Source organism: Dendrobates tinctorius, unplaced genomic scaffold (genome assembly GCF_039654945.1).
Source record: "Dendrobates tinctorius isolate UK_male_01 unplaced genomic scaffold, ASM3965494v1 ptg000048l, whole genome shotgun sequence".
In the NCBI taxonomy this organism is placed as follows: Eukaryota; Metazoa; Chordata; class Amphibia; order Anura; family Dendrobatidae; genus Dendrobates; species Dendrobates tinctorius.
The window spans coordinates 23,312,771-23,332,792 of record NW_027361716.1 but is presented as its reverse complement, the minus strand read 5'-3'; the positions used below and the strand labels follow the sequence as shown (position 1 = coordinate 23,332,792).

The 20,022-nt window shown below is 42.9% G+C and overlaps 1 protein-coding gene and 1 pseudogene across 1 annotated transcript; one reads left to right on the top strand and one right to left on the bottom strand.

The window, feature by feature from the left end:
• Positions 1-1,457: 1,457 nt before the first annotated feature.
• On the bottom strand, positions 1,458-10,498 carry LOC141090256 (transcription factor E2F3-like; annotated as a pseudogene).
• A 271-nt stretch (positions 10,499-10,769) lies between these two features.
• On the top strand, positions 10,770-11,726 carry LOC141090286 (transcription factor E2F3-like). The gene has a single exon (XM_073576372.1). The coding sequence runs from the start codon at positions 10,909-10,911 to the stop codon at positions 11,695-11,697; it is 789 nt and encodes a 262-aa protein (XP_073432473.1). The 5' UTR covers positions 10,770-10,908; the 3' UTR covers positions 11,698-11,726.
• Positions 11,727-20,022: the final 8,296 nt, after the last annotated feature.

Below are 20,022 nucleotides of genomic sequence, written 5' to 3'. Positions count from 1 at the left end.
GCGGACATCAACTACCCCTCTGGCTGTCAGGATAGTGGGCCTACTATCAGAGTACATGGGTTCTACCACGGCTTGGTAATCTTGACCCCTGAGGCCTATTGCTGTCCGACACCATATTAACATTTCACTTCTAGGAGGTACTGAAATGGGGAAAGGATCACTTACTCTGACACTGCCAACTTCTCCACCAGACAGCTCTACCTGTTGTCTCTGCATCAGGGCTCTGATCTCCTTTTTGCAGAACCCGTTGCTGACTGGAGCTGGCGGTTTCGGCTACCTGTTGTAACAAAGCAATAATTTCTCCAAGACAATTTTCAATTACATTAGTGCCAAAGTGATCATAGGATGGCATTCTCGTTTGTCAATATCTACTATAATCAAACCTTGCGATTGCAATTCTACTCGGCCAATCATGATGGTCACCTCTTTATACCCCATCTGAGGCAAGGGCTGACCATTGCTGGCAAAAATGGCAAGGTCTTTATCTGGGCTATGAGTACTGTCTGAATCAGCCCAGTACTGCTTAAAAAGAACATATGGTATCGTCACCTGGGAGCAGGTGTCCAGTAAAGCATTCATTGGAAAGCCATCAATCACGACAAGCAGGACTGGTCGTCCTCCTACGTACTTGAGTGTGACCTGAGCGTAAGTGCGATCTGTGGTAAGTGTGTGACTTGTGATTCAGTGACTTTGGATTCAGGGACTTTGCAAGGGAGGTATTACTGAATTACTGTTATATTTTATGAGTACTTTTTATTTATTTATTTATTTACTTTTTACTTATTTTTTCTGTCTGGTGCAATCCCCATTAGGATGTGCTCCACTATTGCCAATGCCATCCAGTGTACGTCTTGCCGCATGTATGAAATCCTTGACCAGCCGTTCGAGGGTGCATATTGCTGTGCGAGATGTGAGCACGTTGTGCATTTGGAAGCCCAGATACTGGATCTAAATGCGCAGCTGGCAACACTGAGATCCATAGACAATATTAAAAGGAGTCTTCTGCTCACTGAGCAGACGCTCAATGGGATAGATGAGGGGGGGGATGCCAGGTTGGAGTCTCAGGACAGTGAAGTAGCCAGCTGGGTGACAGTTAGAAGGCGGGGTAGAGGGAAGAGCGCCAGGGAGGCTAGTCCTGATCTCGCACACCCAAATAAGTTTGCTAAGTTGGCAGTTGAGGGGAGTGTCAGTGCAGGGGTAGCACTGCTGCAGCAAGGCATGTCCTCTGAAAGCCGCCAGAGGAGTGTCTGCTCCAGTAAGGGGGGAAATAGGAGAGCAGGGCAGGCCAGATAGGTGCTGGTAGTGGGGGACTCAAATATTAGGGGAACAGATAGGGCAATCTGTCACAAAGACAGGGATCGTCGAATGGTGTGCTGCCTACCTGGCGCTCGAGTGAGACACATCGCTGATCGGGTTGACAAATTACTGGGAGGGGCAAATAGTGTGTCAAGTAAGGGATGCCAACTCAGGTTCCAATCACATTCCTTATATATGAAAAAAAAATCCATTGTGGCAAGATTGTAAATGCATCAACTGCACATAAAGTCCTCCAGAGATGGCAATTTCTCTAATTGGTAGGCATCAAAGAGATCGCTGATTCCCTCCTCTTCTCCAAGACTATGCAAATAATCCTCGTGAACAAGAGGAGGCAGCAAGTTCACAAAAGGACTGTTGAGATTCAAGGGTATTTGATCTTCTGTTTGCTGTAGTAGGTTGGTCAGAGAGGTTGTGATACAAATGGGATATGCATGAGTGAGAGACTGGTATAGATAGGCATCCAGTCAATAAGGTAGTGATTGCAGTACATTGAAACATCCATTTGGATACTATGGATTGTGACCGGAATCTGAACTTTTCCTACCATGAGGAGAGCACACACTCAGGAATGTGAAAAGCAACCACCTGCTCAGGCATTGTTGTGGGAGTTGGAAGGGAGGAATGTGAGAACCAAACCAACTGAGATAAAGGAGGAATGTGAAAAAAAACAAGTTACTGCGCATGACAGCGCGTGATCAAGGTGAAACCTGATTCACTGCGCATGTCAGTGCATGATCATTCCAATTAATATTATAAAAAGTACTGACCTCCTCAGCGGGTAGGGACTTTCCAGACGATTCAAGTGGACGCACTTAGTCTGTGATGCTGACCGAGGAAAACCCCTTCCCGCTGATCGAGGTCCCCCGATGTGAAGGGTGATGCTACAATAACTCGGTAATTATTATTGATGCTGAAATCTTTCATGTCATAACTGTCGTTTTTAAATCAATGAGACTATTCATGTGCTATGTAAAACAAAATGATTGCTTGCTAAAATAAAAGATTGTCAATAATCTTTGCCTGGTTGGGATGCCAGTGAGCGCTACGTAAGTTAAGGTAAATAACCTAATTTGGGAGAAAATTTAGCAAGACATAAATTGGCGTAGTCGGCAGGATCTTTTTCAATATGTTTAAGAAACGAAAGGAAAAGCAGGAGGATGTAGTGGATGTGCCCGGTTGGACTGAGGCACCGTATAATGTATTGGCACATGAGTTGAGCAGTTCTGGACTGGCGGAACAGTGGTCTAGTAAGCTTAAAGGTAGTGAACCCACTGATGTTGTTAAAGTACTCAGGGGTGATGTAGAGTTTTTAGGACGGCGTATGTGGATTTGTTTTCCCTGCAAAGGCAGGTGATGCAGTTAACCCATGATGTTGTTGGTTTACTCATGGGGATCCCTGCAAAGGCAGGTGATGCAGTTAACCCATGATGTTGTTGGTTTACTCATGGGGATCCCTGCAAAGGCAGGTGATGCAGATAACCCCTCGATGTTGTTTAGTTACTCGAGGTTTTCCCTGCAAAGGCAGGTGATGCAGTTAACCCATGATGTTGTTGGTTTACTCGTGGGGATCCCTGCAAAGGCAGGTGATGCAGATAACCCCTCGATGTTGTTTAGTTACTCGAGGTTTTCCCTGCAAAGGCAGGTGATGCAGTTAACCCATGATGTTGTTAATGTACTCATGGGTGTCCCCGCCAAGGCGGGTGATGTTGTGTCGCTTGGGCGACGAACTTGGATTCTGCTCAGTGCATATCGCACGATGCATGAGCGGAATCAATAAATGCAGAGGAAGTGCTCTCAATTGAAACAAAAAGTTGCAGAGCTAGGAGGGCAGAAAGTGGTGCTGGATTGCAATACCCGTCTGCTCAAAGATAAGTTGGAACATTACCAGAGTGTAGCAGAGAAAGCTGCTATCATAGTTGCTCAAAATAAATATCGCAAGAGAAGAGGAAAAATTAATAAGGAAAAAAGGTATTCCCACAAAATTCAGAGGTCCAAAAATTAAAATTGCTGGACTAGGAGGACAGGTAGTCACCGGAGTACAAACACAAGTTGCTTTGAAAATAGGAAACTTACCGATAAGAAATTACCGTGTTTTAGTAGTACCCATTCCAGAATATATATTGGGAATTGATGTTTTAAAAGGAATGACTTTAAATTTATCGGCTGGAAAATTCTCCTTTGGAGTAAAAAGGGCAGAAATACAAATGAGACCTGTAACGATAGGAAAAGTAAAAATGCCCCCTGTACATATCCCTCCTGCTACTAAAATGGTGGCAATGAAACAGTATTGAATACCAGGGGGACACAAAGAGATTACTGAAACAATTAAAAATCTGGTGGACGCAGGAGTCATGCGTACCACTACTACTGCATGGAATAATCCAGTCTGGCCAGTTAAAAAGAGTGATGGCTCCTGGCGTATGACAGTGGATTACAGGGAATTGAACAAATGTACCCCCCCCCCATTAACAGCTGCAGTGCCAGATACTATCACTATAATAGAAAATATACAGAGTCATAATGGAACTTGCTATGCAGTGATTGACTTGGCTAATGCCTTCTTTACAATTCCAATAGAGGAAAAGGCGCAGGATCAATTTGCTTTTACCTGGTTAGGTCGACAGTATACCATGACCAGATTGCCTCAAGGATGGCTTCATAGCCCTACTATTTGTCACCGGACGGTGGCAGAACATCTAGAACAGTTCTCCTTGCCCTCAGATATGCAAATTTCTCATTATATTGCTGATATAATGATACAAGGAAATGAGGAGCAGGCAGTGAAATCACAATTGGAAAAACTTTTGGTGCATATGAGGAGCAAAGGATGGGAAATAAATGAGGCAAAGGTCCAAGGACCGGCTCAAGTTGTAAAATTCCTTGGAATCCAATGGAATAAAGGACATAGGGAAATCTTGCCACAAGCTAAACAGAAGATTATTAATTTCCCTACTCCCAAGTCTGAGCAAGAGACTCAATCTTATATTGGGCTATTTGGATTTTGGAGACAGCATATACCTCATTTAGGACAAATGCTGTCTCCTTTGTATAAAGTGACGAGGAAGAAATATGAATTCCATTGGGGGGGAAGAACAACAAACTGCTTTTGAGATGGTGAAAGAGGCCATACAACAAGCTGTAGATTTATGGCCAATGGCAGCGGGGAGTGTAGAATTGCATGTATCAGTACAAAATATGTATGCAAATTGGTCATTATGGCAAAAACAAGGGGGAAAAAGAGTTCCCTTAGGATTTTGGAATCGAAAACTCCCTGATGCTGGAGAAAAGTATACTCCATTAGAACAACAATTGCTAGCTTGTTATTGGGCATTGGTAGAAACAGAACAGCTAACTTTAGGACATGAAGTCTTATTAAGACCAGCAATACCTATAATGCAATGGGTATTGTCTAACCCTAAAACCAATAGGGTAGGATATGCATAGGAACAAAGTATCATAAAATGGAAATGGTACATTTCTGAAAGAGCAAAGAAAGGAGAAGGCGGGATGGCCTCCCTTCATGAGAAAATAGCTGAAACAGGGGAAGAAATCAAATCCCCTGTGAAACCAACTGTCCGGGAAGAGTCCCCTGTAAAATGGGGAATATCTTATGAAGATTTAACAGAACAACAACAGCAACATGCTTGGTTCACTGATGGGTCAGCTCGATATGTTCATGGAAAGCGACACTGGAAGAGTGTGGCTTATAACCCGAAACTAGAAAAACATTTGGTTATGGAAGGTCACGGTAAAAGTAGCCAATATGCAGAATTATATGCTATCTTTCTGGCATTGAGTTTTGAACAAGGGAAGGAGTGTCACCTTTTCACAGACTCGTGGTCTGTGGCTAATGGTCTTGCAACTTGGATGATGGGATGGAAGAAATATGGTTGGTTAATACATGGTAAGGAAGTGTGGGGAAAAGAGGTGTGGGAATTTATAGAAGAAATGGTTCAAATCACACTTACTACTGTTTTTCATGTTGATGCACATATGCCTGCTGACTCACTTGATCGTTTGTTTAATTCTGAAGCAGATAAAGCCGCCGCTATTAGACAGACTTCTGAGGTTGATCAAGAAAAAGAAAAATGGCTGCAAGGTACAGCTGTTTGGGCGCACAACAAGAGTGGACACCTTGGAGAAAAAGCCACTTACAGGTGGGCCCAAGAAAGAGGTGTTCCACTAACCATGGACATTATAAAACAAGTCATTGCACAGTGTCCAGTATGCCAGCATTCACAAAAAGGGAAGTTCCACACACAGTAATGGGACACATAGCTCGAGGACAATTACCAGCTCAAATTTGGCAGATGGATTTCATTGGTCCACTCACTGAGAGTAGGGGATGTAAATATGTCTGCACAGCAGTAGATAACTACTCAGGACTTATGATAGGATTCCCTTGCAAAGCAGCCACACAATGGAGCACATTACGTACATTAGAGATTATTACACAATACTATGGTGTTCCACTGCAGATAGAGACTGACAATGGGTCACACTTCACTGGTAAACAGATAAAGGATTATGCTAATGAGCATAATGTCCAATGGGTATATCATATGCCTTACTATCCCCAAGCTGCAGGGTTAGTGGAAAGGATGAATGGACTCTTGAAGTCTACTCTGAAAAAGATACACAATATGGAAGGAGAATATGGACAATGGAGAGACAATTTGAGTGAGGCTTTACAGATAATTAACAACAAGCCTATCACAGACTCTATGACTCCTCTCATGAGGATGCTTACACCCAATCTCACCATACATGAGGCACACCTGATAAGGTCCGTCATATGGTGGAAAACTGATCAAGAAGCACGAATACCGGAACGAGCAACTCCACATTCAGCAGGTTTGGATTTGAGTGCATTGGAAACTGTTGTGATCCCACAGGGGAAAGTAAAACCAATAGCTACAGGATTGGGGTGTCAGATTCCAAAGGACCACTATGGACAGATAGCCACTATGGCTAGTTTGGCATTAAAGGGGGCCATGGTGGTGGGAGGAGTCATAGATGCAGATTATCAAGGAGAAATCAAAGTATTAATGATAAATTTGGGGAATGAGCCTCTAATTTTGGAGAAAGGACAGCGTATTGCGCAAATGCTTTTGATTCCAATAAATTTGTCAGATGTGCAAGAGGGAACAGCCCCTTCAGAATTAACGATCAGAGGCTCAAAAGGTTTTGGCTCTTCTAACATCACTAATGTGGGAGCCAAAATCTGGGTTCAAAATACCCAAGGACAGCCTTCAGAGGCTGAAGTGATAGCAATAGGCAAAGACCATACCCTGTTAATTATGAGGCCAGGAGTGGAAAAATGGGAATATATCCCACAAGAAAAATGTTATTTGAGAGAATAATGTTGATTATTGATTTTATAGATTCCAAATCTTCAAATATGGTTAAGTGGAATCCTTGGGCTCGCGTGTTTGGACAGCATCGGTGCCTGGACTCCTGGAATCTGTCTGACTACAAAATTCAGGAAGGAGTACGTTCCGAGGCCAGGAGATTGGAAGGAATACAACTGAACCACCCCGAATGAAAATGCCGGATGTGGAGGTTGGGGAAAACTCACCACTCAAGTGATTTTTGACGTTAATCTCACCATAACTGCAAAATATCCCCGACCATGGTATTATAATGGGACTAAGTCTACTATATACTTAGCTGATAGTAAGGACACTTTGAATATTCAAGCTGAAGATCATATTATTTGTTGGACGACTGAACAATTAACCTTTGATCAGTCGATATGGGATAATTATAGTTCAAAAGGGGAGAATAAAACTGAGTTTACTTTTACTTTAAACAAAACTATGATTATATTTTGTGGTAATGCCACCAATCGTCAGATGGTAGCGATGACAGGACAGAAATATCCGCCTTGTAATAATCACACGGGAACCTATAACGGAACAGGACTATGCTGTGGGATACCTAGTTTATCATGTATATCATGGAGAAGGATACTCCGGGTGTATCTGATGTCACAGACTAAAGCTGATCCAGGACAGATGAAGAAGATTCCCACATCATGTGTAAAAACAGGAACTCAATCGCAGAAGACTGTTGTTGCAGCCAAAATAATCTTCCCACCTACTCCTGCATGCCATTATAGGGGTAAAAGAGCATGGTATGATACAGTATTGGGAGGAGTCGGGGCTGTGACTGGGACTTTGAACTCATTTGATATTGAAACTTTGGCAAATAAAATGCATAATGCCGGAAAAGATATCCAAGATGCTTTGACTATACAAGGTAGATGGATGCCTACTATTTGGCGTCCTTGGAAGCAGGCATTACAAATGGATACTTTTCTTTTACAAATGAAAAATGTTTCAGATACCTTAAATTTGGAAATTAATACTAATGTTAGCATAATAGTTAACTGGACAATATGTACGCTGCAAGCTATATATCAAATTCAGCAGAAAAATAATATGCAAACTCAACTTATGACCGGGAATGAGTTAGTCTGGAGGACCGTATTTAAAAATACAATCCCCAAGGTTTCCTGGTTAAGAATAGAAGCTCCTAAGATGGTTTGCAATGACACTTTGTGTTCAGGACTATTGATTGTTTATAATGTAACCAATCAACAAGTAATGTGTAGATTTGTAGTGATGCCATTATTATTAGGTATTCCTGGACAACAGTGGTTATGGATGCCCAAGTTTAATGGGTTATATATTGATAAAAATAATCGTACTCATGATTTAAGTTTATGTGAGGATACTTTAGAGGGGAAAATTTGCAGGTTACAATCAGCCGTATATGAACCATGTTTGTTACAAAATACTATGAATGTATGTGAATTCATCATTTTGCCAACCTCATATAGAATGTTGATTGAAATAGCCCCACAAGAGGTATGTGTAATAACGGATGTTCCAATAATCTCTGGAATGATAGTACCTTATGTGGGATGCCTAAGAAATGTAACCGCACTACAATGGGAAAATCGAACTTTTCTGTTAAACTCAGATGTAACAACTGCTGCCACTATTGAGTGGGAACCAACAACATTAGAAATCAATAATTGGGAGGTAAAGTTAACGAAATTGAAACATATAATTGAACAATCAGAAGAAGGAAAATATATGATTACTCAATTAAATAGAACTATACAAATGCATGTGATAAGCACCACTATTATAGCAGATAAGATTGTAAAAATGGGATTGATTATTGCTGATGCTACCTCTCATCATTGGTATGATATTTTTCTAGGGTATTCGCCCACAGCTACCAAATTATTGAATTGGCTGATTCATCCCGTGTTGGTGATGGCTATTGTAGTGATTCTATTATCCATATGGAATTGCTATATAGCTTACAAAATGTGTTGCAAGAAACCACAAGTGCTCATGGTGTCCTATAAAGATGGTGTTTAAAAGACTGCAATCAAGGACCGATTGTGATACAAATGGGATATGCATGAGTGAGAGACTGGTATAGATAGGCATCCAGTCAATAAGGTAGTGATTGCAGTACATTGAAACATCCATTTGGATACTATGGATTGTGACCGGAATCTGAACTTTTCCTACCATGAGGAGAGCACACACTCAGGAATGTGAAAAGCAACCACCTGCTCAGGCATTGTTGTGGGAGTTGGAAGGGAGGAATGTGAGAACCAAACCAACTGAGATAAAGGAGGAATGTGAAAAAAAACAAGTTACTGCGCATGACAGCGCGTGATCAAGGTGAAACCTGATTCACTGCGCATGTCAGTGCGTGATCATTCCAATTAATATTATAAAAAGTACTGACCTCCTCAGCGGGTAGGGACTTTCCAGACGATTCAAGTGGACGCACTTAGTCTGTGATGCTGACCGAGGAAAACCCCTTCCCGCTGATCGAGGTCCCCCGATGTGAAGGGTGATGCTACAATAACTCGGTAATTATTATTGATGCTGAAATCTTTCATGTCATAACTGTCGTTTTTAAATCAATGAGACTATTCATGTGCTATGTAAAACAAAATGATTGCTTGCTAAAATAAAAGATTGTCAATAATCTTTGCCTGGTTGGGATGCCAGTGAGCGCTACGTAAGTTAAGGTAAATAACCTAATTTGGGAGAAAATTTAGCAAGACATAAATCAAAGGAGAAATGGTTTCCACTTTACAGCTTACGTTTTCTATGTTAGGGGAGAGAAAGTCTTTGGAACTTGGCTTCTGAAGATTTCCATTATGATCAGGATTATTTTGCTTGACTGGACTACTGGATTCACTTTCTTCAGGGCATAAGTAAACTTCTATGACTCCTTGAGTGCTAGATAAGTGTATCTGTAAACTCTCAACTGGGTCAGGCACTTCAAGTCAAGTCTCCGGAGGAGCTCTCACAACAATAACAGTTTGATCCTTAAGACCACTAATTTTTCGTATATCCTAATAGGTTACATAAGCTAAACTTTGGTTCTCTGAGTCTTCAGTTAGAAGTTTCATGTCCAAAGTACAACTTTGTAACAAGTCATCTAGCTTCTTCTCTTCTTGACTGAGCTCTGCAAGCTCATTGGACAAGTCTCGGCAGCGTGCCATGTTACATCCATCATCAGGAAGTGTGCAGCCCATCCATTGAATGTTGTTTTTAGATTTCTTTTTAATTAGATGAATGCCTTCCAATACATTAGTGATATCGTAAATTCTCCTTTTTTGCACCTTGAGGACTTCAGCAGCTCTATTCAAGTCCACTACACCATCAGAGGATTGACTAAGCAGCTGAATAAACTTCTTAGTCAAAAGGCCAAGTGAAGTGTCATATCTTGCTTTTTCCAGAGGTGATTTTGGAGTTTTGGGGCTGTCGGGACAGAAGACAGTGGCTCTTCCTTTGCCTTTTGGTGTTTTTAATCCTTCAGCGAGGTACTGTTGACTTCCATCTCCAAGTTCTAGTTGTCGCTTCGCCAGAGGGCGCCCTGGTGCAGGCTGCAGTAGGTCGGCTGTGGCGGCGGGTCCATGCGGAGTGGAGTAGATGAAGCTGGCCGCTGCTGGCTGCTCCGGAGCGCACAGTCCGTGCGGGGGTTGGTGCACCGGGCCGGGGGAGGACAGGACTTGCAGGTATCCGCCGCCTCCTGCACCAACCACAGTGCCGCCCCCGGCCACGAAGCCCCCAGAGAAGTTGAAGCATTTGTCGGGGAGCAGCAACTGGTTGTGCCCGAGGTGGCTTCCCTTTCTCATGGTACGGAGCCGCCACCTCCTCTGCTGGTGCAGGAGGCGGCGGATACCTGTACGTCCTGTCCTACCCCGGCCCGGTGCACCATCCCCCGCATGGACTGTGCGCTCCGGAGCAGCCAGCAGCGGCCAGCTTCATCTATTCCACTCCGCATGGATCCGCCGCCACAGCCGGCCTACTGAAGCCTGCACCAGGGCGCCCTCCGGCGAAGCGACGACTAGAACTTGGAGATGGAAGTCAACAGTACCTCGCTGAAGGATTAAAAACACCAAAAGGCAAAGGAAGAGCCATTGTCTTCTGTCCCGACAGCCCAAAAACTCCAAAATCACCTCTGGAAAAAACAAGATATGACACCTCACTTGGCCTTTTGACTAAGAAGTTTATTCAGCTGCTTAGTCAATCCTCTGATGGCATAATGGACTTGAATAGAGCTGCTGAAGTCCTCAAGGTGCAAAAAAGGAGAATTTACAATATCACTAATGTATTGGAAGGCATTCATCTAATTAAAAAGAAATCTAAAAACAACATTCAATGGATGGGCTGCACACTTCCTGATGATGGATGTAACATGGCACGCTGCCGAGACTTGTCCAATGAGCTTGTAGAGCTCAGTCAAGAAGAGAAGAAGCTAGTTGACTTGTTACAAATTTGTACCTTGGACCTGAAATTTCTAACTGAAGACTCAGAGAACCAAAGTTTAGCTTATGTAACCTATCAGGATTTACGAAAAATTAGTGGCCTTAAGGATCAAACTGTTATTGTTGTGAGAGCTCCTCCGGAGACTAGACTTGAAGTGCCTGACCCAGTTGACAGTTTACAGATACACTTATCTAGCACTCAAGGAGCCATAGAAGTTTACTTATGCCCTGAAGAAAGTGAATCCAGTAGTCCAGTCAAACAAAATAATCCTGCTCATAATGGAAATCTTCAGAAGCCAAGTTCCAAAGACTTTCTCTCCCCTAACATAGAAAACGTAAGCTGTAAAGTGGAAACCATTTCTCCTTTGACCTCTCCGACCAACCTACTACAGCAAACAGAAGATCAAATACCCTTGAATCTCGACAGTCCTTTTGTGAACTTGCTGCCTCCTCTTGTTCACGAGGATTATTTGCATAGTCTTGGAGAAGAGGAGGGAATCAGCGATCTCTTTGATGCCAACCAATTAGAGAAATTGCCATCTCTGGAGGACTTTATGTGCAGTTGATGCATTTACAATCTTGCCACAATGGATTTTTTTTTCATATATAAGGAATGAGATTACTGGGAGGGGCTGGTGAGGATCCAGCGGTCATGGTGCACATTGGCACAAATGACAAAGTTAGAGGTAGGTGGAAGGTCCTTAAAGATGATTTCAGGGAATTAGGCTGCAAACTTAAAGCAATGACCTCCAAGGTGGTATTTTCAGAAATACTTCCTGTACCACGTGCCATGCCAGTGAGGCAACAGGAGATTAGGGAGGTTAATAAGTGGCTCAGGAATTGGTGTAGGAAAGGAGGGGTTTGGGTTCCTGGAGAACTGGGCAGACTTCTCAGTTGTCTACAGGTTCTACGATAGAGACGGGCTGCACCTCAATGGGGTGGGTGCAGCTGTGCTGGGGGAGAAAATGGCTAGAAAGTTGGAAGAGTGTTTAAACTAGGGAATGGGGGGTAGGGTATTCCTTTTATAGGAGGGGAAGACAGTGCAGATAGAGACCTGGGCACAAATAATGAAAGTGGGGGTGGCATGGGGGGTGGGGTTAGAACAGTTAATAATTTAAGAAAGAATAGAGGTACAGAGAGATACATAAAGTGCATGTATACTAATGCCAGAAGTCTCGCTAACAAAATGGAGGAATTAGAATTAATTTTGTTGGAACATAATTATGATATGGTGGGGATATCTGACACATGGCTGGATGAGAGCCAAGACTGGGCGGTTAATTTACAGGACTATAGTCTGTTCAGAAATAACCATACAAATAAGCGAGGGGGAGGTGTGTGTTTATATGTAAAATCATCCTTAAAACCCATCCTGCATGATAATATATATGAATCTAATGAAAATGTAGAGTCCCTGTGGGTGGAGATAAGGGGAGGGGGAAAAAATAATAAATTACTGATAGGGGTTTGTTATAAGTCTCCAAAAATAATGGAAGCAACAGAGAATATCCTCATCAAGCAAATAAATGAAGCAGCGACTCAAGGAGAAGTCATTATTATGGGGGACTTCAACTACCCTGAAATACATTGGGGAACCGAAACCTGCAGTTCCAGCAAAGGTAATAGGTTTTTGACAACTATGAGAGACAATTATCTTTCACAACTGGTTCAGGACCCAACAAGAGGGGGCACTGCTAGACCTAATATTAACCAACAGGCCAGACCGCATATCAAATATAAGGGTTGAGGGTCACTTGGGTAATAGTGATCACAAAATAATAAGTTTTCATGTATCCTTTAATAAGATGTGTAGTAGAGGGGTTACAAGGACAATAAACTTCCGGAAAGCAAATTTCCAACGGATGAGAGATGATCTTGGAGCAATTAACTGGGACAATATCCTGAGACATAAAAATACACAAAGAAAATGGGAGATGTTTATTAGCATCCTGAATAGGACCTGTGCACAATATATACCGTATGGGAATAAACATGCGAGAAATAGGAAGAAACCACTATGGCTAAATAGAGCTGTAAGGGGCACAATAAGGGACAAAAAGAAAGCATTTAGAGAATTAAAGCAAGTAGGTAGTGATGAGGCATTAAATAAATACAGAAAATTAAATAAATTCTGTAAAAAGCAAATCAAGACAGCAAAGATTGAGACAGAGAGGCTCATTGCCAGAGAAAGTAAAAATAATCCCAAAATATTCTTTAATTATATAAATAGTAAGAAACTAAAAAATGATAGTGTTGGCCCCCTTAAAAATAGTCTGGGTGAAATGGTGGATGAGGATGAGGAAAAAGCCAATATGCTAAATGACTTTTTTTCAACAGTATTTACACAAGAAAATTCCATGACGGATAACGTGAACAGTGATAAAAATTCTCCATTAAATGTCACCTGCTTAACCCAGCAGAAAGTACGGCGGCGTCTCAAAATCACTAAAATTGACAAATCCCCGGGCCCGGATGGGATACACCCCGAGTACTGCAAGAATTAAGTACAGTCATAGATAGACCATTATTTTTAATCTTTAAAGATTCCATAATAACAGGGTCTGTATCACAGGACTGACGTATAGCAAATGTGGTACCAATATTCAAAAAGGGGACAAAAACTGAACATGGAAATTATAGGCCAGTAAATTTAACCTCAACTGTGGGTAAAATCCTGGAGGGTTTTCTAAGAGATACTATACTGGAGTATCTGAAAAATAACCTCATGACCTAATATCAACATGGGTTTATGAGGGACCATTCCTGTCAGACTAATCTGATAAGCTTTTATGAAGAGGTAAGTACCGGACTGGACCAAGGGAATGCAGTGGACGTGGTGTACATGGACTTTCCAAAAGCTTTTGATACAGTGCCACACAAAAGGTTGATACATAAAATGAGAACAATGGGGATATGGGAAAATATGTGTAGGTGGGTTAAGAGCTGACTCAGGGATAAGAAAACAAAAGGTGGTTATTAATGGAGCACACTCGGACTGGGTCACGGTTAGCAGTGGGGTACCACAGGGGTCAGTATTGGGCCCGCTTCTTTTTAACATATTTATTAATGACCTTGTAATGGGCATAGAGAGTGGAATTTCTATATTTGCAGATGACACTAAACTCTGCAAGGTAATCAATACTGAGGAGGACAATTTTATACTACAGGAGGATTTATGTAAACTAGAAGCTTGGGCTGATGAATGGCTAATGAGCTTTAATGGGGATAAATGTAAGGTCATGCACTTGGGTAGAACAAACAAGACGTTTAATTATGGGCTTAATTGTAAAACACTGGGCAAAACTGTCACTGAAAAAGACCTGGGTGTATAGGTGGACGACAAACTCACATTTAGTGGCCAGTGTCAGGCAGCTGCTGCAAAGGCAAATAAAATAATGGGATGTATTAAAAGAGGCATAGATGCTCATGAGGAGAATATAATTTTACCTCTATATAAGTCACTAGTGCGACCACGCTTAGAATACTGTGTACAGTTCTGGTCTCCGGTGTATAAGAAAGACATAGCTGAACTAGAGCGGGTGCAGAGAAGAGCGACCAAGGTTATTAGGGAACTGGGGGGGTCTGCAATACCAAGATAGGTTATTTCACTTGGGGTTATTTAGTTTGGAAAATCGAAGGCTTCGGGGTGATCTTATTATAATGTATAAATAAATGCGGGGACAGTACAAAGACCTTTCTAATGATCTTTTTACTCTTAGACCTGTGACAGGGACAAGGAGGCATCCTCTACGTCTGGAGGAAAGAAGGTTTAAGCATAATCACAGACGCGGATTCTTTACTGTAAGAGCAGTGAGACTATGGAACTCTCTGCCATATGATGTTGTAATGAGTGATTCCCTACTAAAATTTAAGAAGGGACTGGATGCCTTTCTTGAAAAGTATAATATTACAGAGTATATACACTAGTTTCCTTAATATTGCGTTGATCCAGGGAGCTAGTCTGATTGCCATATGTGGAGTCAGAAAGGAATTTTTTTCCCCAATGTGAAGCTTACTGATTGCCACATGGGTTTTTTTTTACTTCCTCTGGATCAACATGTTAGGGCAAGTTAGGATAGGATATGGCTTGAACTAGATGGACTTAAAGTCGTTCTTCAACCTTAATAACTATGTTACTTGTCTCGTGCCTATTTGGTGGGCCTGGTCGTCTTACTCCTGGAGGTTGGCCCTTTGCCCCAGGGGTTGCTTGCTTGAATGACAGGATCTTGCTAGGTGACCCGCCTTGTTGCAGCGGCGACAGATGGGCTGTCCGTCCTCGTCGTAAAGATCGCTGTCTCTCCCTCTGGTCGGTGGGATTCTCCTCTGCTGTCACCCTGGGACATCATCTGGGTCCAGCTGGATCTTCTTCTTTGGAGTCGCTTGCAGGGACTGCACAGTTTTTGTGAGTGTAGCCACACTTTTAGTTAGTTCCTTGACTTGGAGACGTAAGTCTGCAGCAGAATCATCATCTTGGGACGGCTTGTCAGTCTCAATAGAGGTCTTTTGAAAGGATGCTGTCTCCTGCTGGTATGTAATTACAGGATGCTTAGAGGGTTCTGTGCTGCTAGGGTTCGGTTCACTCAGCACTCTGATGGCTCTACCCTTAAAGTGTGCAAAGTCCAATTCAGGATTTTGTAGGGCCATTATGCGCAGCTGTGTCCTTTGGTTGTTAGACTGAAGTTCCTCTATGAACTGCTCTGTTAATAATCTATCTTCATCTTGCATGCTCTCAGGATCAACCTGCTTTACAGCCCGTAGTGCCTCCTGAAGATTAAGGGCATAGTCCCGTATACTGTCCTGCACTCTCTGTTTGCACCCAAAAAATCTCAATTTTATCTCTGTTGCAGTACGGGTATCAAAAGTCTCTTTCAGTCTGGCCAAGATTTGTTGGTCAGTCACTTTTATCAGTGTCCGGCCAGGACTTTACTTCCCTCTGAGCAGCACCAGTTAACTGGCCAACGAGGATACTGACCTTTTGTCTCTCTGACAGGGGGTACACTTTGAACAAACTACATAGTCTTTCTTTAAAATCGCTCAGGGTGTGCAAATCCCCTGAGTACTGTGGTAACCAGGCTGCTCCTGGAAAATATGGCATTGATAGCGGCATTATTGAGGCTGCGGCTGAAACTGTCGCTGAATCTTCACCCGCGTTGGGCATTTTTCTTCCTGTTTTTCACTTGCTCACAGTAGAGTGCAGCTCCAGCTTCACTGGCACGTCCCTTTCTGCTCGCACGCACTGTGTGACGCAGTTATGGAGGTTATTTGAAAGCTCATTAAAGTCTTTAGCACTTAATTTAATAAAGTCTGTGGCGCACAGTACTCAGCTTTGCCAGGCTCCTCCTACCCAACTTTGCTAGGCTCACTAAATCCTGTTCGTGACACCAGTTGGAGCGCCCTTGGCGTGCGGCGCAGGGCCGTGGGGTACTCGGTACCGGGCCTGTCAACTTCAATAGGGGACGGTGTCACGGCGGCGGTGACCCGGTCCCTGGCCCTGGGGCGTCCATTAAATAATAATGGTTCTGCTAGTCTTAGTTTCTGTTTTCAGTTTGTTTCTGCAGCCTTCTTTGTGTTTTCTGTTAGGAGGTGACCCGTTTTTGTACCCAGTCTTTATATCTTTCAGGGACCCCCTTCCCCCTATCTATAGGTCTTCGCTTGAGATTAATCTAGGATCGTCGGTGGGTCTATTCACAAGGAATGGGTTGTCCACTCCATTGTAGGGAATCAGCCTAGTCGCATTGCAGGGTCAGTTTTCCCCCTCTTGCCCTACTCCTGTGCTGCAGAACTGTAACAGTTTGTCCAGCCAGAGAAAGCATTAAAAAAAAAACCCTCCCGGATTTCTGCAATATGAACAGCGTTCAAGATCTCGCCCAACGCCTGCAACAGTTAACATTGAAAGTTTCCAGCATACAACAGAACGTGAGTAACTGCCCAGGGGTCCGCCCCGAAGAGCCTAAGGTGAGCTTGCCTGAATGGTTTTCTGGTAAACGGCAGGAATTTTTTTAATTCAAAAATGCATGTTTACTTTATTTTCGGCTTAGACCCAGGTCTTCAGGAGCTGAATTACAGCATGTGGGAATTATTATGTCCTTATTGCGAGGGGAGCCTCAAGTTTGGGCATTTTCATTGCGTCCAGATGACCCTTGTTTGATGTCAGTAGAAGCGTTTTTTTCTGCTATGGGGTTAATTTATGACGACCCGGATCAGGTCACTACAGCTGAGGCAAAACTCAGACGGCTGAAACAGGGTTCTGGTGACGCTGAGGGATATTGCACCCAGTTCAGACAATGGTCTGCAGAAATCAGCTGGACTGACCCAGCACTTAAATGTCAGTTTTTAGCAGGTCTGAATAGTAAGGTTAAAGACTTGCTCATTGCATACCCTGCACCTGCTACACTTGAGGCTGCAATGCAGTTAGCCATCAGGGTGGATAGAAGATTGAGAGACAGGCAGAATGAGGAGAAAGCTTTAATTCTGCTGGATCCTGCCTCTCAAGAGACCCCCGTGGATTACGGGGAACCGATGCAACTTGGCACAATGTCCTCTCATTCCCAGGAAAGGGAGAGAAGGTTCTCAGAGGGGCTCTGCCTTTATTGTGGTAAGACTGGCCATTTTATCAAGCAATGTGAAGGTCGCATAAATCAGGAAAAGAAAAAAAAAGGGCTCAGAGTGACTCTCCCATTCGTATTGCATTTTTACGGTCCGCTGGAGTTTCTTTTTCTGGTTGTTCTATCTGTCGTGGTCATACTATGGATTTTCAAGTGATGGTGGACTGTGGGTCTGCACTGAATTTGATCGATCAACAATTTCTTGACAAGTATAAGATTGAGTCTGTACCTTTATCATCCCCTTTTCCTGTAGTGGTGATTGATAACACTCCACTAGAGCATGGGTGCGTTTCTCGAAAAGTTATCGGGTTTCCACTCACTGTGAATATGGAACACCATGAATCTTTAGATTTGTTTGTACTTGATAACTTGCCTTTTCCAGTCATCCTGGGGTTACCCTGGTTAAAAATGCACAATCCTGTACTGGACTGGTCGTCAAATACTATAAGATCCTGTGGTCAGGGGTATTATGGGAAATGTTGTGATGTACACATCGCTGCTGTGGTGAAAAATGAGCTACCTGAACTCATTCAGGAATTCTGGAAAGTCTTTTCTGAAGTTGAGTCACAAGCTCTACCACCACACAGAGATTACGATTGCGCTATTGAGTTCGTCCCAGGTGCTACTCTCCCTAAGAGTCGTTTATTTAATCTGACGATACGTCGAACGTATGAAATGTATATCTCATGGGAATCAGAAGTAGTGCGAACATATAAATCCCCTAAAACAAATTTTTATTTAGTACATTAAAAAACACCTATCCCAGTGAAAAAATGGTCAATGCCAGAAATAACCAGACCTAAACTGGGATGCTAGATAGCCCTACAATAGGCTCACTGATACCTTCCTAACCGTGGAGGTTGGCACCCTACAAACGAGAATTGGCGCCCCCACTCAACGAGGACTGTCCCTCACTCCCCTACCAGTCCCTGTTCAGACAGGAGGGAAAACAATAATCCGATAGTGCAGTAATGAAACTTCAGAATGCCCTAAGCTCGAGCAGAACCTCAAACAAATAGTATTAACCTCATAGGACCCCCACACAGGGGTATGTTAACCAATGGATAGCTTGTCAAATACAGGTATGCCCCTCTGATATTGTAGCAGTAGACATTCAGATTGCCTTAGGCTATAATAGGACCCCAGAATAATAATCAAGATAAAAAATATTACTTCCACATCATGATCATATGTGACAGACTAATATGTCAGACAGACAGATAATACAGATTCACCCCTCTCAGGGGAATATTATGAATCATGATATAATAAAATAAAGTCACTTATCATGTGCAGGTCAACCTCGACGCGTTTCCCCGCCTATAGCGGTTCATCAGGAGGATCAATCAATAAATGTTGAATCTCTATACGATACCCAGATGATGCATGATGGCCAAATGCATACAATATCAGAGGGGCATACCTGTATTTGACAAGCTATCCAGCAAGCTTAGAAGAATGACTCTAGCATAGAACTCGCTTCTTGTCTCTTTCAGTTACAAGAGTCTTACCAGGAGGGATCTGCGACAGCCTGACTGGAGCCACCGAGATCATCTTGGACGGTTCAATGATATGCTGGTGCTCCTCTTCAAGGTCATCTGACAAGAAAGACCTGGAAAACACATTGGCTTTGATATTCTTCTCTGCAGGATTGAAATGGAGAGAGAAATTGAACTGAGCAAAAAATAAAGACCGACGAGCCGGGCGAGGGTTGAGTCTTTGAGCTGACTGGAGGTAGGACTAGTTCTTATGATCTGTCTGAATGATGACTGGATGAACTGCGCCTTCAAGCAGATATTGCCATTCTTCTAAGGCTAACTTAATTGCCAGTAACTCTCTATCCACAATTGAGTAGTTACGTTCACAGGGCGAGAATGCCTTGTAAAAGAAACCACAGGTCACCATCTAATCGGTAGAAAGTTTCTGTGTGAGGACTGCTCTGGCTCCGGATGACGAAGCATCCACTTCAAGGAAAAACTGCTTGTTGATCATTGGTCTGTGAAGAGCTGGGGCAGTAGAGAAGGCTTGTTTGAGGGAAGTAAAAGCTTACTCGGCCTCAGGAGTCCAATCCTTTGGTTTGGCATCTTTACAAGTCAAGGCGGTGAGTGGTCAAACCTGAGAGGAGAAGTGAGGAATGAATTGTCAATAGTAGTTGGCGAATGCCAGGAACCGCTGTATGGCCTTGATTCCCTCAAGTCAGGGCCACTTAAGCACAGCAGAAACTTTCTCTGGATCCATTTTGAGACCTGTATTGGACATGATAAAGCTAAGAAAGGGTAAAGATCT

Bases quoted from the DNA above. Each gene is read 5' to 3' on its own strand.
- LOC141090286 (XM_073576372.1), top strand. From the start codon at position 10,909: ATGGACTTGAATAGAGCTGCTGAAGTCCTCAAGGTGCAAAAAAGGAGA.